Source organism: Ailuropoda melanoleuca, chromosome 7, assembly GCF_002007445.2.
Source record: "Ailuropoda melanoleuca isolate Jingjing chromosome 7, ASM200744v2, whole genome shotgun sequence".
Lineage (NCBI taxonomy): Eukaryota > Metazoa > Chordata > Mammalia > Carnivora > Ursidae > Ailuropoda > Ailuropoda melanoleuca.
The window spans coordinates 56,620,336-56,645,701 of NC_048224.1; the positions used below are offsets into that span (position 1 = coordinate 56,620,336).

Sequence of the window (25,366 nt, forward strand, 5' to 3'; positions counted from 1 at the left end):
CATTTTTCTGTTAATTTTTAAGTATATCATGTTGTTCTTTCTTTTACAAAGGCTTGTGCCAACGATGACGCCTGTGACAATGAGGACTGCTCCACCTGCATGCTAAGACAGACCACCTCGGTCCATCTCTGCCACACGGACCGCGTGACAGCGCCAGACAGGCCACGTCCCATTCGGTGTTCAAGCTAATGAACCAGTGGTCTCATCAGAGATTCAAATAGGGGTTCGTCCCTGTGCATGTTTGACCCCAGGTGTGGACTAACAAACACGCGTGGAAGCTTCAGGGAGACGGTGGGCAACTGTGGCACTCCCAGGGGCACACACGACCGTACTGTCACACACCTCTCCTCTCGGCCACGTACTGAGGAAAACTGCCACATACAATTAATTCAGTGGCTCACAGAACAAGGTGAAGAGCAGCGAAACCCACAGTACATGCAAAATCAGACTCCATCCTTCAACACAGACTTCATCCTTAAATTTGGGAAGTAATTTTGGGCTCAGTTCACAATTTTAATAAAAAGCTTTCCACATAATTTTGTATTTAAATGAGAAAACAGCTAATGAAAATATGAATTAAGTTCAACTGTGATTTAGCTATATCGGGAAGGCTAATAATACATTCAAGAGGAAAAATCTCAGCTTAAAAATAGTAGTAACGTTACCAGTTGCTATACCCTGCTCTCCCTGACCCCCACTGGTTTTGTAGGGCTGCAGTCTGGTGATGAGGATATCTATCTGGCTCATCCTAGCTTTGATCTAAATCTTTTTCACTTTTTTTTTTAAAGACTGTAATTTTACGTAAGCTCTATGCCCAATGTGGGGTTCAAACTCACAACCCCAAGGTTAAGAGTCACATGTTCCGACTGAGCCCGCCAGGCACCCCTTGTCTGATATTTTTATATCCAAAGAACACTGGGGAAGAAGTTACACACACTACAGAAGGATTCTTATGATCAAAAACAAATATGATAAGTTAACGCTTTCAGTCAAGAATTACAAAACATTTGTACTTTCTTACACCAAATCCCCAGCCACTGTCACTCTACTTGAATCCAGACATGTGATTTTTCTTCTTCTTTTTTCTGGTGTCCCTGTGTGGGCACGAATTTTATTTTAATAGGGAAAACACCTTCAAATCTACTTTCACTAACTACTCACCTGATGATCGTTATCATAATTGACTTTGCAGTGGTGGGGGTGTGGAGAGCACCTAACAATGGAGTTTAGTACTTACCCAGACCCAAAAAAGGAAAAAAGACTTTATAATCACCTCTTTCTTAGAAATCTCAGTGACGACAAGAATTATTAGGCTAAAGCAAAAAAAGCAAATGTACATGTAATCGTATCATTTTCTCTACTTTAACATTTTAAAAAGTTTTTCATAATAAATTTTTAAATTCAATTAAGAAAAGCCCATTGGTTGTGTAAAATAATTCACAATAAAGAGAAAAACCTGGAAAATGGTACAGATGAACCACTTACCTCTTTAATTTTAGAAGCTAGTTCCTGCCTCTCTTTTGAAACCTTTGCAATTTTTTCATCTAATTCTTGCCTCTGGAAAAGATGAGAATGCAATCATTAAAGTTAAACTGAGCATTTTAAAATGCTTTCCAGATCACTGCCTTGCCTTTCAGGTGACACTATAATCTGCCTAAGAGAGACTCGCTATTCACCCAGCTCCCTCTCTCCTCACCAGGAGTCCTGACACTCGGGCTGCGCTGCGGCCACACTACCCCACGGTACTGCCGCCTCACATCACACTGTCTGGCCGAGAGGCCTGCAGAGACCCTCCACAGATGCCAGGCTCCGGGCAAGAGAACAACCACAGAGTCCCAGCAAACGGAAGAACCGACAGGACTGCCCAGCAGCCCTCGTGACCAGCAGCACTCCCTGCCTCGAGCGCCTGTGTGCTTGATGCACCCCCATGCAGCTTATCCAAGCCTGCTCTTCTGGTTTGAGCTGCCCAATCTGGCCCTAGCTCAGGACTCCCCAAAGCACCCTACCCACAGGCCCTAAGAAAAGCATGCGCCCCAGGTTCTGCCTCTCTGCACTCTGCCTTGACCTCCCTGTGTGGCCCCTGGAGGCGGGACATGTACTTCCTCCAGGACCTATGCATAATAAGCATCTCTATTTCAATTTCTCTATGGTCTGGCACCCTGAGCTCCACTTCAGCGTTAATGTGATAAATCTGTAACACTGTACAAGATTCTGTTCTGTCTAGTGTGTCCCAGGTGTGCTATTTCCATCTGCTGAGCAGTCCAACCCGAGGCTCATTCCTTCATTAATTTCTGGGTGGTTCAAACAGGTTATTAATCACATTCCAGTCATTCCTCTAGCCATAGCGATGGGCATATAACACAGGCCTGGTAAACTACGGCTCACATTCCTTCAAAAACAGGGATTAGACCTGCTTGCACACTCAGGGACTAATCAGACTCCCTTCATGGAATTGACACATGGATAGCAGGGAAAGCAGCCCCTTCTCTCCCTACGGGTTTTCTCTCCGTCTTTCTCTCTTTCTTAAGATTTATTTATCTGAGAGAGAGAGAGAGAAAGAGCGTGGACAGCGGGGGAGGGGAAGGCAGAGTGAGAGGGAGAGAAGCAGACTCCCCAGTAAGCATGGAGCCTGACACAGGGCTTGATCCCACAACCCTGAGATCATGACTTGAGCCAAAATTAAGAGCTGGATGCTTCACCGACTGAGCCACTCAGGTGCCCCTCCCATGGGTTTTCTAAGCTGGGGTGGTGGTACCCAGAGATGCTGGCACTTGTCTTCTCCAAGATGAGGAATGTGTGACACACAGAAAAATCAAGGGACGGAGAAATGACATCTGAGCCTCTGGACGCAGCTACACTAAAGTTAATCATTCCCAGAGTGCCAAGGCATAGGAGTCAGTGAATTCCCTTTTGGTCTAAGTTGGGTTTAACTTGCGACTGAAAGATATCTAATAAATTCACTACAGCTTTAATACAAGGCAGGCAACAGCAAACTAGTTTGTGAGCCAAATTCAGCTCACCATCTGTTTTTATAAATAAAGTTTTATTGGAACACTGCCCCATCCATTTGTGTACGGATTATCTATCGCTGCTCTTATGCTACAGCAGCAGAGTTGAGTAGTTGAAACAGAGACCAGATGGCTGCAAAGTCTAAATTATTTACTACCTTTCCTTTTTACAAAGTTTTTTAATCCCTAATATAAGGCATACCGCTTTTGTATACATCTTTATACACAAATTATGCTAGGCCACAATAAAACAATGGTATCAAATACTCATCACTAGCTTCTGTACTTATCAGCTATTAAAAAATATTCATCAAGAAATGTTCAGATACCTGTATCTCCCTTCCACCTCGGCATAAAGCACGCTGGCGGGAAAGTTCATCGAGTTGATGATCTAGAAATTCCTTTCTTCTGTGCATCTCCTGAACATGAGAAGGTAGGTCTTTTTCTTAAAAAAAAAAAATAAATAAATAAATAAAAATTAAAAATGATATAATTCTCATGAATATACACATATGCATACACGATGAGAAGAAAAACTAATTCTCAAAGCAAGGCTATTTCGAGTGTCTCCAAATTACCTTTAATGCCCGACACATTACCTGTCACATAAAAGGAAACCGAAGTAATGCTAGTATGTGCCTTAATTAGTACTTACTCATTCTGTGGTTAACTTGGCTGTCCAAACTGAATTTTAGGACCTCATTATTAATAGACTTTTCTGGACCCAGCCGTACTAAATTTATATCTCCACAGTTTCCTGTTGATAAAAAAATCATACTTAGAGATCAATAAGGACACTGCCAATCTCTGTACATAGTATCTATTTCTTTCTTTCTTTTTTTTTTTTTAAGATTTTATTTATTTATTTTGACAGAGAGAGAGACAGCCAGCGAGCGAACACAAGCAGGGGGAGTGGGAGAGGAAAAAGCAGGCTCCCGGCAGAGCAGGGAGCCCGGTGCGGGGCTCGATCCCAGGACCCTNCCTCCATCCCAGGACCCTGGGATCACACCCTGAGCTGAAGGCAGACACTTAAGGACTGAGCCACCCAGGCGCCCCCACGGTACCTATTTCTAAGCAAGCATATTAACAATGGGGGGGGAGCCAACATTAACTATCAATCAGCTGCACACCTGAAGCTCCACCAAAGCCTCCTCCACATTAGACAGTCTTCATGACCAGCCTACAGGGTGAGTACCTGCCATTTCTACCTAACAAAAGCTACAGAGGTTGCATAAACAGGACATTACAAAGTTGAGATCTAATTATACCAACATTTCTCAAACTATGTTCAGTACAACATTCTGTAGTAAAATACATTTGGGAAAGGGGAGTTAAGGTAAGATAGACTTCTTAACCACAGGATGTATCAGATATGTAAAGACTGCCATATATTAATACATATTTGAATTTCCAAGACAGAACCATATTTTACTATCAAATCCTTTTTTGTGGAATATTCACCACAAAGTTTTGGAACTCTACCCTACATCACGCACCCCTACTCCAGAATCTCGGGGACATGAGGTGCTGGAAATTGTGGAGCAGATCACTGCAAGCAGTGTAAATGTCATTTAAGTGGCTATTAACCATACCTTTATTTTAGGTCACCATATTTTATATATTAATCTAAAAATCTCTCACCCAATCATTGGGTTAGATTGCACNAAATCCTTTTCTGTGGAATATTCACCACAAAGTTTTGGAACTCTACCCTACATCACGCACCCCTACTCCAGAATCTCGGGGACATGAGGTGCTGGAAATTGTGGAGCAGATCACTGCAAGCAGTGTAAATGTCATTTAAGTGGCTATTAACCATACCTTTATTTTAGGTCACCATATTTTATATATTAATCTAAAAATCTCTCACCCAATCATTGGGTTAGATTGCACCAATCAGCACTTGTCCCAATCTGACACAACACCTACTTATTTGTTTATTGTCGATTTCCTTCCAGTGTATAGGGTTCTGTTGTGGTCACTGGCACGGACGTACAATCAATGTTTGCTGAATGAATGAATGACTTACTAAGCAGTCATCTACAACATATTTTTGTTCCTAATTCAGCTCATTCTTCTAAATTTGAAGCCATCTTCTCTGGCCAACGTTTACTTGAAGGTTTCAAAACTGCTAACTTTACTTGTGTTTCCACGAGAAAGGTGGACGAAATTACCTAGAAATTCACCCCCTATAAATACCTAGAAATGCTCCATAAATTAAAACAGACTCCCTCCTTTAAACTGCAGGGTGAGCTCACAGAAATGGAAGAGAAATTCCTAGGGGCCAAAAACAAAGAGAAAGCTCAAAACCAGAGTTGAAAGCCCACAAGCTGCTGAGGCTTCCCCGGGGGGGAGCAGGATGAGTCAGGGCCGGCACCGTCTAGGTGCTCAGGATTTTTTTTTAACTGTGTATTCAATAAAACGCAGATATTTCAAAATCCTTAGTTCTACAGAGTTTGAGAAATGTCTACAAAAACTAGCATGCCAGTGAAGACATAGGAACTTTATAATGGAGGCTTGGATTTTAAAGCCCACTGGAAAGGAAAAGGGCCTGGAAGAGGTGAGAAGATGAAAAGGAAATGCATCTAACTGCACGTGGGCTTAGCTGGCAAAACTAAATTCTCTTCCAGGACTTTCCAACCACAGGCCCATGCCACATGCGGATGTAGGGACTAAATTATGTAATAACGAGAATGACAAAGGTGACCCAATCAATATACACTTGGGAGTTTTAAAATGAGAATACAACGAGAATCTTTACACCAATATATTTAAAAACCTACGAGAACTGTTGATTTTTCTTGAAAAATATAAATTAGCCAAACTCACTGAAAATACAGAAACCTGAAAAGACCTATAACAGTTAAGACATTCGGACAGTAGATTAAAACTCACCCATTTGTCAATAAACAAAAGACAATAAACAAAACAACACTAAAAACAAATTAATCTTAAAGGAATAATCTGTTGTATATAAAACATTCCAAAGAATAAACAAAAAATTCTCCCCAATTCCATTTTTAAAGCCAGTGTTATGAAAACCAGAGATATGACAAAGAAAAATCACAGGCTGACCTCATTCGTGAGTACTAATATTAAAAGCCTAAATTAAACATTAGCAATCTAGCAACATGTTAAAAAATAATAATACATGACCAAGTTGATCTTATTCTAGGAATCAAAGATACTTTAACGTTAGAAAAACACTGTAATTTAGTCCACTAACAGATTAAAGAAAAAAGTTTCATTATCGTTTCAACGGATGCAACAAGAAAAATGCATGCAATAAAATTCAACCGCCCCTCATGATAAAACTAATGACAAGGGAACTTCTTTATCCTGAGGAAGGTAAATACGAAAACCCAGAAATCAACAGCATACTTAGCGGCGAGATGTCCCAGGCATTTCTCTAAGGACGCCCAGGACAGCCGTTAAGTGGTGGAAAGAAGTGACAATGAATGCAGTACAAAAGACCAAAGTTCTTTCCTACGGCCAAAAGGTATCATTTTTTCTCTAACAAAACTGAAGATCCAAGCCGGATGCCTGGCCAGCCCTGTCCTGATCCCGGCCCGGCCGCGCAGTCGGCACATGCCGACAGCGCTCCCCTTCCCTCAGCCGGCCAGCGAAAGGCACGTTAGAACCACAGCACCGCGTACACACGGGAGCTGCTCCTGGGCTGTAACCTGCTACACCCACTTCTGAGGAGAATCTGGCACAATCTAGAAAACCGAAGATGCACGAATCCTTCAACCCAACATCTGCACTTCAAGGTCTACCTCCAGTAGACCAGTGTCTTTATAAACTGTTGACCTATCATATGGGCTACACCTGACATCAAAACCCAGTACAGAACTCACACCCTCCCCAAGGAACGAACACAGTCCCTGTGTCCCCTCGCTGCCTGATCTCATGGGGGAGAGCACAGCAAACGAACGCCCAAACCCTCGCCTTCGTGGGGCTTATTATATTCCGGCTGTACTGCACCGACGTTCTCTCGCTTCTGCTCCTTCTTGCTGATAGTAACTTCTGCTGGAGTTCCCCACAGCCCGCCAACCCCTTCCCATGGCTGACTCCTAACTGCTCTCTAGGTTTCCTCTTAGACATCATTTCCCCCAGGAGCCTTCCCTAAGCCTCCCACGACTGAACCAAGGGCCGCTCTAGGTGTCTGAGAGTAGCCACATCTTACTGCTCTCACAGAACGTCCAGCTTTATACTCTAACTGCCCACTGATGCGCTTCCTCATTACCGTCTCTTGGAAAGTTTCACTGTTGAAACCTCAGTACTTAGCAAAGGGCCTTGGCACAGAGTAAATGCTCAATAAAATCTGCTAAATGACTTAATGAGCACATATGGGCCACAGCCCCAAGCCTTGAAGTTATTACCAGAACTGGCTTGCTCACTGACATTCAAAGCTGCCCACACTAAACACTGAGAACAAAACCAAAAACACATTAAAACCCATAGAAGTATCATACCCAAAGGATTCTTCTTGTCTTTACATTTTTCTTTAAATTCGAGGATGATTTTTTTCATAAGTTCATCAACAGCCGCGTTGGAAGGTGCGCACACAAGGACACGGTTTTGTTTGATTTTGGCATTGGAGTTTTCATCTGAATGCCCCTTCCTCTGGTTCTACAATTTGACACACACACGCCAAACAAACAGACAAACAAAAAATACTGATGAGCTCTATTACAGAGTTTTCCAGTTTTTCTCTACTTCCATGTATATTCGAAAGTTCCCCTTATAAATACTTAAAAATAAGTAACAGCACCTACATCCTACATGGACGTTAAAATGACTCTAGCAGGACATTTTATCATAGCTTCTCTGAGCCTCACCTCACTATCCACTTGTTTTACTCCATACTCAATCCAACCAAAACATAGCCCAGGAATATATTCCACACAGTTTCTTGGCATTAGACATGACCCGTATTAAAGTCAGAAGACCACCACTGTAGCCCTTCGGATTAGTGTCACACAGGACAGCGTTTTCTGCTCTTTTTACTACTTACACCCTGTCTCCTTCTGCTGCCTCTTTTTCAGATACAGTTCCACACAGCATCAGAAAGATACACCAAAGTGCAGGGAGAAAGACCTGTAGTAGTTAATTACGTCTCTCAGTTAATTTGAGTGAAACGACGCGCTCGGCTAACAGCACTGAAGCCCTCACACACTCTACCTCTGTCAGCAGGCGGTACAGAAGCCCAACAATAGTTTTTGATTTTCCTGTTCCAGGTGGTCCATGAATCAGACAGATCTTGGCAACTGACGGGGAGTGTTTGACCATGGCATATGCAGTTTCTATCGCTTTCTTTTGGTCTTCATTGAAATCTCTTAAGTAGGCGATCTATGCAAAAGACATTAGTGAGAATGAGTATGCTCTTCCTGGAGTAGCACCAGAGAGGAAGAAGAGAAAACCTCCTGTTTGAATTTCTTCTAACCTTTATCAGACAGAAACTTTGGTTATGATCAGGCAAGACCCCAAATGACCTTTAATCGAAAGAACCCATCTCACTACTATAAAGAAAGTTATTTATGAGTGTCTGTAGGCTTCAGCCCATCTACAACTTACTACAAATGCATTTTTATTTGTGATTCTTATAAAATGGATCACAATAAATTGGTCTATACTTTTCTTCTATTTATTCGTTCCTTAGAGTATAAAAAAAAAAAATTCCAAGATTTTGGATCAGATCTAAGTTTAAACCTCAGCTTCACTCACAAGCCAGGTCTCCGAACCCCTAACGTCTCTGGGCCTATGCCTTTTCATCCATTAAATCCGGGACTCCTGAGAGGACGAGAAGTGAATAAGATACTGCACGGAAATTCCTCGCACATAGCAGCAGTCCAAACACTATTACTTTTCTCTCGCCTTCCTCGGTATTAATCTCCCAGAACGAATACACACAGCTCTTAGAGAACATACATGCTCATGCAAAATGGCAACTTTACCCATCAATTCTCCATCGATCTCTCAAATGTACAATTAACTCTACTAACCTACTCCTACCTCTGAATTTTATCACCTAACAAGCATTTAAGTAGGATACTCATCTAACATTTTAATGCTCCTCTTTAAGCATATTTTTTTTTAAAGATTTTATTTATTTATTCGACAGAGATAGAGACAGCCAGCGAGAGAGGGAACACAAGCAAAGGGAGTGGGAGAGGAAGAAGCAGGCTCATAGCGGAGGAGCCTGATGTGGGGCTCGATCCCATAACGCCGGGATCATGCCCTGAGCCGAAGGCAGACGCCCAACCGCTGTGCCACCCAGGCGCCCCTAAGCATATTTTCAATTCTTGATTGCACTAAGCCTTTTTCCCGAAGTAAGCTGAGTAACATAACACAGACTTTGCCACGTTAAAGAAAATGAAGCGCTGCATGCCATCACCATGTGCGCACAGGGATACGGCTTTTCCCGGACATAGAGGAAAGTGTAATGAATAAACACGACACGATGCTGTCACATTTGGACATGAAATTTTCAGACTTTTTGTTCTCGTTTAACCATGACTCACAATTCTCTCAGACGTTGTAGTTAGTAAATCTTTTGTACAGAAGTCCATGGGGTTTGGATTCAGAACAGCTCTGGCCAGTTGGTTCCGTCCACTTAACAAAGACATGGCTTTCAACTTCCTCTGTGTAGTTACCAGAGAACTGATTACGATGCATTTCACGAGTTCATTTAAATTGACTGGCAAATTATCTTGAGTCTGGATGGAAAGGGAACACTCAGATTTCCCATTGCGCACTATTATCAAGAAGGAGAAAAAGCAATTTCAGTTGCCAGTGAATAATGTTGTCCAGCTAAAAAGGTTATTCAGAATTATGCATTTATAACATGTTTTTTGTATGATACGTTGTTGAAGTAATTCACTCAAATGTTTACTGAATGCTTCCTAAGAACCAGGCAATTCTTTTCTAGAAGAGGGAAGCAGAGAAGCAAATAAACCTGTCAGGTGGTGATAAGCACGATGAAGCAAGCAGAGAAAGGGGGTGAAGAAGTGATGAGGGATGTGAAGGAGTTGTTACCGTCACAGGGAAGTCAGGGAAGGTGTTCCTGATACAATGGTATCAGAGCAGAAACTTAAAATAAGGGAGTAAGCCATGCCCTTACCTGGGGAGAGGGTGTTACTGGCAAAGAATCAACAACCGCAAAGACCATGAAGCAGAGATATGACTGGAGTATTTCAGGAACAGGGACAAGCCTAGTATGGCTGGAAGGAAAAGTATGGAGACGCGTGCTGCGTGAGTCAGAGAAGAACACGGGGTTCCATTTTATAGGGCTCTGCAGACGATGATACTGACTTTGAATCTTATTCCAAGTCTGGTAGAAAGCCACAGGGCAGCTTTGTACTGGGAAGTGACATGCTTGAACTTACAGATTAAAAGACTCACTCCTCCTGCATGAGTAAGAATGAACAATAAACCGCAAGGGGAAAAGCACAGAGGTAAACAGGCCATCAGGAGGCCACTGCAGTTGATGGCTGTGTGGACCAGGATGTCGTAGCAGATGTGGGGTGTGGATTCTGGATACTTTGCAAAGAAAAGAGTCAACAGGATTTGCTGATGAATTACATGTAGTGTGTGTGACAAAGAAAGGATCAAGGATGACTGGGGTTTTGGGCCTGAGCAACTAAAAAAATGCAGGCCCCATTTGCTGAGATGGGAAAAACAGAAGGAACGGTAGACGTCAGGCAGAAAATCAAGCACGTCCTTTGGTCTTTCTAACAGATTTGCAAATGGAGAGGTCAGATAGTTGGCTGCTCGAGGAGCTGGAAGGAGAATACCTTAGAAATATCAATTTGGCGCACGTCATCATTCGCAAGAGTCAAAAGCACAGATTAAGCTATGTACCCCTGCTGCTACTCCCCTAAACGCACTCTACAGGAAGAAGTGGGCTGGACCACACTTATGGTAGAAATATGGCACACCAGTCACAGTGTAGCATGATGCTGAACTCTAAGGAGCTTTGTTTTTAAGACTCGATGCAAGAAGGTGAAGGAATAATGAACTCATGTTCCCGTCACGTAACTGAGACTAAGAAAGCAGCAATGTTAAAAAAAGGCCGCTTGGCATACAATGAAGAATGTGGGCGATCCTGCAGTCAAACGAACGTAGGTTTCAATTCTGGGCCTACCACTCAATACTGAGAATGACCTCGGAGGAGTTACTGCACATCCCTGAGCCTTAATTTCCTGATGAGCAGGAAATACATAAATCTCACTGCTTTGCAAGGCTTTGAGGAAGACGATACATGAGCACAGGAAGGACAAGGCACGTGGCCTGGCACACGGCAGGTACTTGTTACATCCAAGCTGACATGACTTCTGCGATGCTACTCCCAGAAGGGTCCCTACAACACAAGGGATGGGACCAATGGAAACAGCAAAACCTTCAAGTTGCCTTACAATGACTTATATGTTTGGTCTTCTCATTGATTCTTAGCCACGACACCAAGGTTGTGATTTAAGATATGAAAAAAACAGATGGTTTGCAAATTGTTTAATAACAAACACAAGGACGGATGAAGGAATGTATCAGAAAGAGAGGACGTTACAAAAGAAAGCTTTTAAATCATAAGTCTAGAGCAATAAGTATTGGGCCTTTCCCAGATGAAATCTAGAAAATCTAAAAAAGGACTCTGGATGGCAAGTAATCAACCTGGCAAATACACATCTCGAATATGTATAACAAATATGTGGCCAATAAAGCACAACTCAGAGTGAAATTAAAAGATGAGCTTCTATCTGACAGATTTCTCTTTACAGTCTCATCATCTACTTACTGACTGAAGTGCGGCGAAACTTATGAATATAACCGCAATGGTATTCACGGAGGTCTTGCATGTGATTTCTCTCGGTATCTTTCTTCTCTCCATTTTGTCTTTCAGGAACCAAAAACACCAAATCATTTTCCTTTGGATGAAACTGTTTGGCTAGTTCACATTCCTCAAGATGAACTATGAAACAATAAGAAGGTGGCACTGATTCTAACAGAATTACTTTAAATGAGATTAACTTAAAGGATCTTAAACCCTTATACTAAGTTCAAGCAAGTATACAGCACTGGACTTTGTAATATACTTCAAAATGATATTCTAAGCCCACCAGTCGACACTCTTGAAAATGAATTATATAGTAGTATAAAATGTTTCTTAACAATGGCTAAAAGCCAAAATAAAATCATAATACTCAAAAGTACCTAGTAAATTTCCTTTCCTTAAACTTTATTTTAGTTTTTAACCAAGAAATTTTCTCTTTTGTTCCTCACTTTCAAAATACCAGGAAAAAAACCCAAAACAAATCCAAGAACATGTAGGAATTTTGAGCCTACTGGTGTCATTCCCAACAAAGGGGAAAGGCTAGTTGTAAACTACTGGGGCTGGGGCTGGGAAAACAGAGCAAGCACTACCACAAAAAGCTGAGCGCCACCCACCACATCCAGTAACAACACAGTGAACAAAATAACAAGGCACTGGGATTAGGGAGACAGAACCACTAAATCCAAACAAGACTTTACAATGCAGCAGGTAAGGGATGCTTGGGTGGCTCAGTCGGTTAACCTGACTTCCACTCAGGTCATGATCTCAGGGTCCTGGGATCAAGCCCCACATAGGGCCCCTGCTCGGTGGGGAGTCTGCTTCTCCCTCTCCCTCTGCCCCTCCCAATGCTTGTGTGCATGCATGCACACACTCTCTCTCTCAAAATAAATAAATAAAATCTTTTTAGAACAAAAAATAAAATGTGGCAGGTAAGAAATATCTATGCGAAAGCATCAGAGAACGCTTATAACAGTGAAGAATAACTGTGTTGAGACCCAGAAGAATGTGGAAATCCGCTGGAGTCAACCCAGTATTTCCCCTAGAAACATATGAACCATTCTTGGAGTGGCAGCCAGAGTCCAGGCCGTACCTGGGATGGCCTTGTTAGACTAAAAAGACAAAAACTGGGGCGCCTGGGTGGCGCAGTCATTGGGCGTCTGCCTTCGGCTCAGGGCGTGATCCCGGGGTTCCGGGATCGAGTCCCACATCGGGCTCCTCCGCTGGGAGCCTGCTTCTTCCTCTCCCACTCCCCTGCTGTGTTCCCTCTCTCGCTGGCTGTCTCACATAAATAAATAAAAAAATCTTTTAAAAAAAAATAATAAATAAATAAATAAAAAGACAAAAACTGGAGCCCAGGGCCTGTACAGAGTGGGGACGCTGGTAGCCCTGTATGCTTCGGGTTGGGACTACGGAGGAGGACTAAGGACTACACCCAAGGATGAAGGAGAAGCAAACCCGCCTTGATGTGGGCTACAGCCCAGCTTCCAAACGCCTGGGTGCTTCAGAAAAACCCAATCCCTTAAACCAGATTTCCCACATCGCAGGTGCCCCCAGAAGCCTGGCAGAAGCAAAGGAAAATCATCTCTGGGGGAAGATAATACCATGACAGGCCTCATATTATTTTTATCAATAACTTTCCAAAGATAACAACCAACATGCACCAAAGATAAAGCACAAGGAGAGAAGAAACACACGAACTGGTGGAATCAATCAACAACAACGGACTGTCCTGGGGGCTACAGACTGTGTCTCACACAGTTTCAAAGGTTTTGCCCTATCTACAGAGACACTTCAAAGAGCTACGAAAACCATAGATTTTGATAAATCAAGGGTGCACGTTTTAACTTTTGACCTAACTGTTCTAAAATAGTAAAAGATGTATAAATTGAGGTGTAATTTCCAAACAAGAAGAAAAGGTAAAAAGAAATTTTAAAATGAGAAAAAAAGTAGAAGTATTCAACCAAAACAAAAGGTAATACATGTAATAGATAATAAGGTTCATTTACTTCTATTGTGTTTCATTTTATGGGATGCTTTTTAAAATTCACCTTTGGTAATTTAATAGTTCAAAGTCTCATATATGTGTAAAAATCATACTCTAGTTATCAGGTTGTTTTTTTAAGATTTTATTTATTTACTTGACAGAGCGCGAGCGTGAGCGAGCGCGTGAGCACAGGCAGGGGAAACAGTAGAGGGTGTGGGAGAAGCAGGCTCCCTGCTGAGCAGGGAGCCTGACTCAGGGCTCAATCCCATGACCTGAGCCAAAGGCAGACGCTTAACTGACTAAGCCACCCAGGCGCCCCTTAGCTTTTTCTTTATATATTTTATTAGGTACGTATACATTGAGATTGTCATCTCTTCTGCTGAGCTAAACTTACTATGAAAAATTCCCTTTGTATGTAAGGTTTTTTGCCTTATAGTCTATTTAGTCTGATATTAACAGAGCTAAACGTGTCTTTTTTTTTTAAGATTTTACTTATTTGAGAGAGAGAAAGCGCGTGCACATGTGGGTGACTACCTGCTGAGCGGGGAGCCCAACATAGGGCTTGACCCCACGACCCTGACGTCACAACCTGAGCCGACATCAAGAGTAGGATGCCCAACCTACTCAGCAAGGGCAGACGCACATGGGGTGCAGTGCGGATGACCCCAGGAGCAGGCTGGGCGTCCTACTCTACACACACAGTGTTCCCTAACAGTGAAAAACTATGAACAATGTACATGTCTAGACACAGCTGGTTAACTGGATCTGTGGAATCCACTCACAATGGAAATAACTACAAATATCAAATATATCGTTATTTAGTAACTCTGAAAAGACGTTTACAATATATTAAGTAAAAGTAAGTAAAATGTAAGTTCATGAAGGCAGGAATCTTACGTTTTCTTCATAGCTATACATGGAATCGAGAATCGCATCCTGTTAGGCACTATAAAGTCATAAATATTTGCTGAATGAATGAAAGATGTCATTAAAATAGGTAAAATGACCCTACTACAGTCACACATACACAATTCACACAGGTGAGTTGACAGTCATAGGACTATCTTGGAATGATTGGAATTGGTGGTATTTATGTTTCTGCTGGCTAATATTATTTCAATGTCCTACAATGAGCATATAGTACCTTTCCCCCCCCAAAATATACATACACACGCTTTTTATCTTAATTGAATTTAAGGAGTAGGATGGACTGGGGGGTGAGTGGGGGAGGCAAAAGAGGATTTATACTTTTTATTTTAAAGAGTTCTCAATGTTTGGTCAATTTATTACTAATGCATAAGTGTGTATGTGTTTCAGACCAATGATGAAATGAGAAGATACACAGCAGTAAGATTTACTCAGAATCTATGAACACTATTATTTTGGGACACCCTCCCCCAAACAATCTTGTCAAGATCCCTTCACTCACCCTCTCTTCCATGTCCAGCTTCCACTCTGGCCTGTGGTATTCTAATTACACAATGGTTAAAACCATGAATTTTATATTCATAATTGTCCCAGTAATTATTCTCATTAATTAAGACTTTATTTTTATTTTTTTTCATTAATTAAGACTTTAAACATTCTTAATACAGGAGGGCACATATTGCATGGTGCACTGGGTGTTATATGCAAATAATGAATCATGGAATATTGCATCAAAAACTGGGGATGTACTGTATGGTGACTAACATAACAAAATAAAAATTATTTTAAAAAATAATAAAAATAAATTAAAAAAAAAAAAAGACCTTAAACATTCCTTGTAAGAGGTTACAAATTCAGCTTAGGAAACCTATGTCCCAGAAAATTCAAATGACCTTGTCATTTCCTCAAACAGAGGAAACCTTGTTAGGTTTCCTCAAAAAGAAATCTCCAATTATTGTACATTCCAAATTACAGAAGAAAGAACTTACCCACAAACTCCCAGTATTTTTTATAATCACCAGGAAATTTTCGTAAATGCAACTGATAGAATTTCTCTTTGTTTGGAGAGCTGATCCACTCCTGTGCCACCTAGACACAGCAAAAAAGCATATTAAGAAAACAGAAACATTCCGGAAAGCCAATTCCAAACAGCAAAATTTCCCAAAACAAGCAACAAGTCAAGTCCGGAACCTAAAATTCCAAGCGTCAGAACATGAAAAGTTGTGACTTCTGGTTTCCAGCTTGGCATATAAGGAACTGAGAAGTCACCACTTCATCCTCATGAGTAGAAAGCAAGCTGAAAAATCAACAACCCTTCCCATCATCACCAGGGACAGGAGCACCAAGCTCAGTGCCAGGAGAGCAAACCCTGAACTGGAAGCGAGGAGCTGCTTGAGGCTCAGTGTGGACAGCTCTGAGTGACAACTCCAGGGGGACGCAGTCATAAGGGAGACCCCTACACTTTGTTGAGTTCTGGCTCCAAGGAACCCTTTAAACTTTCCTTGTGAGAGGTTACAAATTCAGCTTACAAAACCTATGTCCCAGAAAATTCAAAAGACGAAAAGGTCTCCTCAAACAGAAATCTCCAAGGCCCTCACAGCGAGTACTAGAGAAAATCCATTCATGCTTCCAGCACGAGGAGGAGGAAAAAAACCATTCTGAAATATACCAAACATTCTGATCTTCACAAGGCTTGATCTTGGAGAAACTCTTTTATTACCAGAGTCGAACTATTTGAGGGAAGAGAAATAACCAACTGCAGCCCATTCCAGCCATCCTGTCCCACCTAAGGGGGTGGAGGGGACTGAGAAGCACATGTACAGTTCCCAGTCCAGGGGCCAAACCTCACCAAAAGACTGAGAGGCTATCACAGGATTACAGAACGATCGCCCTCCTCCACAATTTACCACCAGATTACTGAAGGCCTATTTACTGCTGGTTGTCCCTTTCACCTACATCATGTGCACCTTACAACAAAAATTATAAGGCATACTCAAAGGCCAAAAACAGTCTGAAGAGATTGAATAAGCATCAGAACCAGAGGCAGATATGGCAGGAATGTCAGAATTACCAGACCAGGAAATTAAAAAAACAAACTATAATTAATATGCTAAGAGTTTAATGGAAAAAGTAGAGCATGCAAGAGATGATAATTTGGGTGCCTGGGTGGCTCAGTCAGTTAAGCGTCCAATTCTTGATTTCAGCTCGGGCCATGATCTCTCAGGTTTAAGATCAAGTCCTGCCTTGGGCTCTGCACTGGCCGTGGAGCTTGCTTAAGATTCTCTCTCTCCCTCACTCTATTAAAAAAAAAAAGATAGATGATAATGTAAATTTTAAGAATCAAAAAGAATCTCTGCTAGAGATGAGAAACGCTGACAGAAATGAAGGCTGATGCCTCTCGTGGGTTCATCCGTAGACGGGACAAGGCTGAGGAAAGAACTGAGCTTGAGGATCTGGCAACAAACTACCAAAGCTGAAAGGCGAGGAGAACAAAGACTATATATACGTGTCCAACAACAGAGAATCAAAATAAGTGAGGCAAAAACTGATAGAACTGCAAGAAAAAAAATAAATTAATCTAATATTTTAACACTCTTCTATTAGAAATGGACAGATCTAATAGGCAGAAAATTAGGAAAGACACAGCTGAACTCAAAAACACCATCAATCAATTAGATATAAATGACATCTATAGACTACTCCATAACAGTAGCAGATCACACATTCTTTTCAAGCTCACATGGCAAAACAGACCACATCCGGGGCCATAAACCACACCTTAAAAAATTTAAAAGGATAGAAATCATACACTGTCTGTTCCAGACTACAACAGAATTAAACTAGAAATCAACAACAGAGATAAGTGGAAAAGCCCAACATATCTGGAGATTAAACAATACATTGCTGAGTAACACATGGTCAAAGAAAAAATCTCAAGAGAAATTTTAAAAATATATTGAACTGGGCACCTGGGTAGCTCAGGTGGTTAAGCAGCTGCCTCCAGGTCACGTCATGATCTCAGGGTCCTGGGATCAAGCCCCACATCATGCTCCCCACTCAACGGGAAGCCTGCTTCTCCCTCTCCCTCTGCCTGTTGCTCCCCCTGTTGTGATCTCTCCCTCTAATAAATAAATAAATATCTTTAAAAAATAATAAAATAAAAATATATTGAACTGAAAATGAAAAATACAACTTATGAAAATTTGTGAGATGTAGCAAACGCAGTACTTACAGGGAAGTTTATCTGCACTCAACGCATATATTAGAAAAGAAGAAAGATCTAAAATCAGTAATCTAAGCTTTCACCTTAAGAAACTAGAAAAGAAGAGCAAATTAAAGCTAAAGCAAGCAAAAAAAGAGGAATAATAAAAGAGCAGAAATCAATGACAGAAAACAGGAAATCAAGAAGAAAAAAATCAATGAAACCAAAAGCTGGTTCTCTGAAAAGATCATAAAATTGATGAGCCTCTAGCCAGGCTAAGAAAAAAAAAAGATGACACAAATTTCCAGTATCAGAAATGAAAGAGGAGACATCATTACAGATCCCACGGACATGAAAAAGGTAACAAAGGAATATTAAGAACAGCCCTATGACCACAAATTTGATAAGCTAGGTAAAATGGACCTATTCCTGGAAAGAAACAATCTGCCAAAATTCACATAGGAAAAGATAACATGAATAGGCCAACATCTATTAAAGAAACTGAATCAATTAAAAAAAAGGAACCTTCTGAAACAGAAAACACCCAGGCCAGCTGAATTCACTGGTGAATTCTACCAAATTCTTGAGGAAGAAATTATACCAATTCTCTATGATCTCTTCCAGAATGCAGAAGCAGAAGAGTATTTCTTAACTCATTCTATGAGGCCAACATTACCTTAACACTAACACCACACAGGTATTACAGGAAAACAAAACTATAGCTCAGTATCTCCAACATAAAAGTAAAAATCCCCACCAAACACTAGCAAATGGAATCCAACAATGTATAAAAAGGACTATACAACAACCAAGTGGGGATCAATCCCAGGTATATAAGACTGGTTCAACATTTGAAAATCAAGTAATGTAATCCATACCATCAACAGACTAGCAAGGTTGCAGGATATAAGCGAATATACAAAAATATTTCATATATACTAGTAATAAATAAGTGTAGTTTGAAATATGTAATTATTTACATTAGCACTCCCCAAAATGAAATATTTCAATATAAATCTAACAAAATATGTGTTAAGAGCTCTAATGAGAAAAACTACAGGGGCGCCTGGGTGGCGCAGTCGTTAAGCGTCTGCCTTCGGCTCAGGGCGTGATCCCGGCATTATGGGATCAAGCCCCACATCGGGCTACCTGCTCTGCTGGAAGCCTGCTTCTTCCTCTCCCACTCCCCCTGCTTGTGTTCCCTCTCTCTGGCTGTCTCTATCTCTGTCAAATAAATAAATAAATAGAATCTTTTAAAAAAAGAGAGAAAGAAAAACTACAAAACTCTGAAGAAAAATATCAAAAGAACTAAATAAACAGAGATATTCCATGTTCATGGATAAGAGTCAATACTGTCCAAAGGTGAAAAATTCTTCCCAACTTGATCTGTAAATTCAATGCAATCCCAATAAAAATCCCAGCAAGTTATCAACAAACTGATTCCGAAGTTTACATGGAGAAGCAAAAGACCCAGAGTAGCTAACACAATACTGAAGAACAAAGAGGACACAATTTCAAGATTTACCATAAAGCTAGAGTATAATCAAGATGTGTGGTACCGATGAAAGAATAAACAAGCAGATCAATGCAACAGAACAGAGAGCCCAGAAATAGACTTCCATAAATGATCTGACCCGAGTCAACTGATCAAAGGAGCAAAAAGCAATACAATGGAACAAAGATGGTCTCTTTCAGCAAATGGTGAACAACTGGACATCCACAAAAATGAAGGTAGACACAGATATTACACCCTTCAAAAAATTATCTTAAAATAGATCATAGATCTAAATGTAAAATGCAAAACTATAAAACTGCTAGAAGATAACACAGGAGAAAACCTAGACAATCTTGGGTATGGTGATGACTTTTCAGATATAACACCAAAGGCATGACCCATGAAAGAAATAATTGATAAGCTGGACTTCATTAAAATTAAAACCTTCTGTTCTCTGAAAGACATTGTCAAGAGAATGAGAAGAGAAGCCACAGGCTTGGGAGAAAATATTTGCAAAAGATACATCTGGTAAAGGACCATTACCCAAAATTTATAAAGAACCCTTAAAACTTAACAATTAGAGAACTCAACAATAAGAAAATCACCTAAAAATGGGCAAAAGACCTGAAGAGACACCTCACCAAAGAAGATAAACAATGGCAAGTAAACAATAGAAAAGATGTCCAAAATCCTATGTTATTAGGGACTGAAAATTAAAACGAGATGCCCCTAAATGTCTATTAGAATGGCCAAAATCCAGAACACTGACACCACCAAAGGCTGAGAGGACACGGAGCAACGGGAACTCTCAATCATTACTGGTAGGAACACAAATGTGTGCCTTAGCCACTCTGGAAGACAGTTTCTTCCAGGACTAAATATGCTCTCACATGATGCCGCAGTTGCACCACATATTTACCTAGATGGACTGAAACCTCATACACATGTAAACCCTACACATGTTTATAGAAGCTTCATTCATAACGGTCAAGACCTAGAAGTGACCAAGATGCCATTCAGTAGGTGAGTAAATAAAACTGAAGTACATCTAGACAAGAGCATATCATTCAGCACTAAACAGAAGTGACCTGTTAAGCCATGAAAAGACCTGGAGGAAACTTTAAATGCATATTGAATGAAAGATGGGGCGCTTGGGTGGCTCAGTCGGTTGAGCATCTGACTCTTGGTTTCAGCTCAGGTCATGATCTCAGGGTCATAGGACTGAGCTGCGCGTCAGGCTCCATGCCAGGCACAGGCTTGCTTAAGAGTCTCTCTCTTCCTCTCCCTCTGCCCCTCCCCCCCCCACGTGTGTGCATGCTCTCTCCCTCAAAATTAATAAATCTTTTTTTAAAAATGCACAGTAAGTGACAGAAGCCAATCTCAAAAGAGTGGATGATTCCAACTCCATGGCATTCTGGAAAAGGCAAAACTATAGGAACACTAAAAAGATTAGTGGTCAGGCATTCTGGAGGAGCGAGAGATGAATATGCAGAGCACAGAAGATTTTTAGGGCAGAGACGCTATTCTGTATGATACTATAATGGCAGACACAGGACATCACACATTTGTCAAAACCTATAGACCAAAAGTGAACCCTAATGTAAATCACAGACTTTGGGTGATAATGAATCAATGCAGATTTGTCAATTGTAACAAATTTATCAGTTTGGCACAGACTGTTGATAGTAGGGGAGGGCATGCACGTACTTCGGGATAGGAATATATAAGAACTCTGTACTTTCTGCTCAGTTTTGCTGTGAACCAATTAACTACGCCAAAATAGTTTAATAAATGTAATTACTTTATGGCAGTTTAGTGAAATTGTCTAGAACTACCCTATGCAATTCAGTAGCAATTAGCCACATGTGGCTATTTAAGTTTAACGCTACTTTAAATTCTCAAAGTTAATTCCATTCCTCACTAGCCCCATTTCCAGTGCTCGGCAGCCACCTGAGGTTATGACACTGCACAGTGCAGCTATCGAGCATCTCCAGTCTGGCCTAAAGGACTGTTGGACAGCACTGAGAACGCTACCTCCCAACCAGACCATTTCACAGTGCACAAGACCTAGGTCCATCACAAATTCTCACCAATGCGTCACATTAGCCTTCCAGTTTCTAAAACTCTCTGCACCCATCTCTCAATCCTTTCCTAAAGCCTCAAACTCAGAAGCACCCTTGAGGATCTGCTAAGAAATAAAGAGGACAGGGGCGCCTGGGTGGCGCAGTCGTTAAGCGTCTGCCTTTGGCTCAGGGCGTGATCCCAGCGTTCTGGGATTGAGCCCCCCATCAGGCTCCTCCGCTATGAGCCTGCTTCTTCCCCTCCCACTCCCCCTGCTTGTGTTCCCTCTCTCGCTGACTGTCTCTGTCAAATAAATAAAATCTTAAAAAAAAAAAATTAAAAAAAATAAAAGAAATAAAGAGGACAATCCCAAGTTTAGAAAGGAGACTATCTGTGTAAGTCACTTAAGGTTTCAATTAAAAAAAAAAAAAAAAAACGACAACCCACCTAACAGAAATTAGTTTTTGGGCTTAATTACATGCTTTATCTAAATGTTAACAGTTTAGTTATTAAGTATTTAAAACTACAACTGACGTTCATCAATGATGAAACTTGCTACCAAAGACGACTACTGTTAAACTGCTTCTGGTGAGGGTTAACCAGACTCCCCAGCAGTCACGGGGCAGAGCACATTTGTGTTATTTGCTAATGAGGTCAGACTCTGGCCCAAGACAGTTACAATCAATCTGTATCACCCACTTCCATGTCCCGAGTGCCCCACAATGCGGCAGGTCTGAAGAATCACCTTCCAAGACTCACTCTATGTTCATAACCTCATTTCAGGACTGCCAAAACCTGGAGATAACCCAAATGCTAATCGACTGACTGGAAAAACAAATACAGCATTATCCATACAATGAAATATTATCTGGCAATAAAAAGCCATGAACAACATGGGTAACCCTCAATACCATGCTAAGTAAAAGGAGCCAGATGCAAAAGGCCACATACTTTATCATCCTGTTTATAGGATATACCCAGAAACAGCAAATCTGCAGAGTCAGAAGGTAGGTTCGTGTCCGCCTGGGGCTGGCTGCAGAAAGGCAAGTGACTGAAAATGAGCTCAAGGACAAGTTTTAGTGCTACTGACAATGTCTAAAAACTGGATTATGGTGATGGTTCTAAAACTGTAAATTTACTAAAAATTATTCATTTGTACACTTTAGAAGGGTGAATGTCCTAGTATATAAATTATACTTCAATAAAGCTATTAAAATGTGTCCTAGTAGGTACAACAAAGAGTGGGAAAGGAGAGATCAACAGAATCTCATCCCTGGTTATCTTAGAGAACAGGGTATCCACCTGAGAGTGCCCAGAAGGTCCCAGATAGTTCCCATCCTGGGGAGAAGACAGACTTTTAATTTCTAAAGCAACCTCAGGAGCTAAAAATAAAGAGGATCTCTGATCATCAAGCTATGATGCCTATTACAGGCCAAACTTACTGAGAGATCACAGAGAAATTCAAAAAGTACAAATGAATATACTCAATATACTATATATTCACTGGTTCGTACATTTGATGAAGTTATAATTTTATCTGTTTCACAACCTTTTTGGACTCGGAAAATGTAAACATCATGAATGGCATGTACTAATATTTTCACACTAAACGAAATAGTAGTTCAACATACAAATAAGTGAGTGCTTGTGGTCCATCAAAGCAGTTTTCAGTTTAGAAGAAATCATTTAGGTTCAGAGAACAAATAATCATGCACACAGTTAGGAAATAAGCTCCCTGAGTAGAACATGTACGATACACTGAACAGAAACTAACATTCACTGGCTCTTCACCTTATCACGGCCAGTGGCAACGCCGCAGTATCATACAATGCACTGTCACTACAAAAGCATACCATGTTCCTTTTCTTTACACTGGGAGGAGGGGGACACGTCCAGTCAGGCCCTGACCTCAGAGGACATACCAGTCTTCTTTTTTTCCAACAAAAATAGAGAATGGGATTATTCTACAAAACTGTATGTTTCTAAAAATTGGATAATTTTTAAGATCAAATATTCTATTACATTTTGATAAAAATATTACCACTACATACATTTTCTTTGATTAGAATGAGATGACCGTTAATTCTCTGAATTAAAAAAAAATTACATTATTAAAATAACAGCTATTTCACTGCTGAAAAGGAGTTTCTGCAACGGTGCTTCCCAATAACCTTACAGGTCACAAGAAGACAGAACCAAACACAAAACCTACAGAGCGACTATCATTCATACTCACACGTCCTGTCTTCCCTTCCGTTACAAAGTCAAAGGCAAACCCACTGACTTTTGTTTTGAGTCCCTCTTGTCCTCCTTAAGGCTCAAATTTCTCAAGTTATCCATTTTCTTACATCAATTTCTTCCTGTCCATTGCTCCTTCCCATCAGCATACACCTTGACCTACCTCTCGGAAAACAAAAAACCAACCCAAACCATGTGGAGACGGGGGGAAGGGGGGAGCATACAGGAACTTTATGCTTTGTCCTCAATTTTGCTGTGAACCTGAAACTTCTTTATAAAGTTTATTAATGAAGGGGGGGAAGCACCGCTAGCGAACAAACCCTTCTTTAACTCCCGAATCGCCATCCAGCTACTGCCCATATTTTTCTGCTCCCTTTCTTTTTTTCAAAACAAGGCTGCTATTCACGTCTTTTATACCTGGCTCCGTCCTAACCACCCCACCAAAAAACGCTCATCCGGGTAGCATACCCCACTTTCAAAGATTACTCCCTTGCTCTCTTTTTGCCTCCTTGCTTTTGATCTCAGGTAAACAGAATTACTCAAAACCTCCAGTTCAAGATGTACTCCCATCAAGTGTCTATGTAAGGCCTCTCTTGTTCGAGTTTTCCTTTACCCCAAATGCCCACCCCCACAAGTTCCACCCTCCCACACTCTGTGTCTGGTGCTAGTATCGCTAAAAAAAAAAAAAATCCAGTGCACTGTGTGTTTACCCAAAGGAGCTGTGGTGTAAATCTGCTTACTTTTTCTCAATCACTACTTAAGAGTCTGCTGCTACTGACTGCAGCAAACTGTCGTAGTTCATTCATCCATCCTAACTGGTTCCAATTCCGTGAACAATCCTGTAAATAACATCCCGAGACACACAGACCCCCACAGATGGCCATGTGAGTGTGCTGGTGAGCACACCCGGCCTGACACTAAGAAGTCAGCAGGGATCACAAACTCTGGCTCGCCACTGTTACTTTAACGTCCTTTTCTTCTTCGTGAGTTTGAGCAGCACTTCACAGAGTTATTCACCATTGAGTCTTCCCTTCTGTGGACTGCTAATTTTATTTTTTGCCTATATTCTATTGATTTCCCTGTATTTTTGTTGATTTACAAGAGCTTTTTGTATATTCTAGTTGTCTCTCGTCACTTTTGGAATATTTTAACTCTTCTTCTCATCTATTAACTACGAATATGGGGGTCCTTCACTGAAAAATTCTTAACTTTGACAGAGTAAAATCCAAATTTTTTGTCTTGTGGTTAATGCTTCTTGGGTTTTTAGGACTTTGGTCACCTAAACTGACATGTTTTCTGATATTGTTTATTTTATCTTACGTAATTCTACCTTTCAACTGTATGTGTTAATTGAAGATTATGTGCTTTAAGATAGTAACCTAGGATAATTTTTTTCTGCCGGAGTAGGCCAATCTTCCTAGCACTATCTAACAATCTATCCTTTCCTTGCTGACTTGTGGTGGCCTATCAGTCTTATCCTAGGTTGTCTCATATGCAGGGAGGAGTTAGGTCTCAGGAGCCAAAGGGTCTCTGTTCCATTTCAGTGAGTTGTCTGCCCATTCCTGTGCCCCTCTTATCTATCACTATGCTTTGAAATATGTCTTTATATTGAATAAGGTGA

General features: G+C 41.0%; 1 protein-coding gene across 1 annotated transcript in view; it reads right to left on the reverse strand.

Annotated features, from left to right (window-relative positions):
- SETX (senataxin) overlaps nucleotides 1-25,366 on the reverse strand; it is an 89,463-nt gene that overhangs the window by 27,794 nt on the left and 36,303 nt on the right. Inside the window, exons 11-18 of the mRNA XM_034663747.1 lie at nucleotides 15,739-15,838; nucleotides 11,803-11,976; nucleotides 9,533-9,765; nucleotides 8,193-8,360; nucleotides 7,484-7,640; nucleotides 3,664-3,765; nucleotides 3,338-3,453; nucleotides 1,486-1,557 (exon numbers count right to left, since the gene is read on the reverse strand). Coding sequence (XP_034519638.1) covers nucleotides 1,486-1,557; nucleotides 3,338-3,453; nucleotides 3,664-3,765; nucleotides 7,484-7,640; nucleotides 8,193-8,360; nucleotides 9,533-9,765; nucleotides 11,803-11,976; nucleotides 15,739-15,838 — 1,122 coding nt within the window. The remainder of the gene's footprint in view (nucleotides 1-1,485; nucleotides 1,558-3,337; nucleotides 3,454-3,663; nucleotides 3,766-7,483; nucleotides 7,641-8,192; nucleotides 8,361-9,532; nucleotides 9,766-11,802; nucleotides 11,977-15,738; nucleotides 15,839-25,366) is intronic.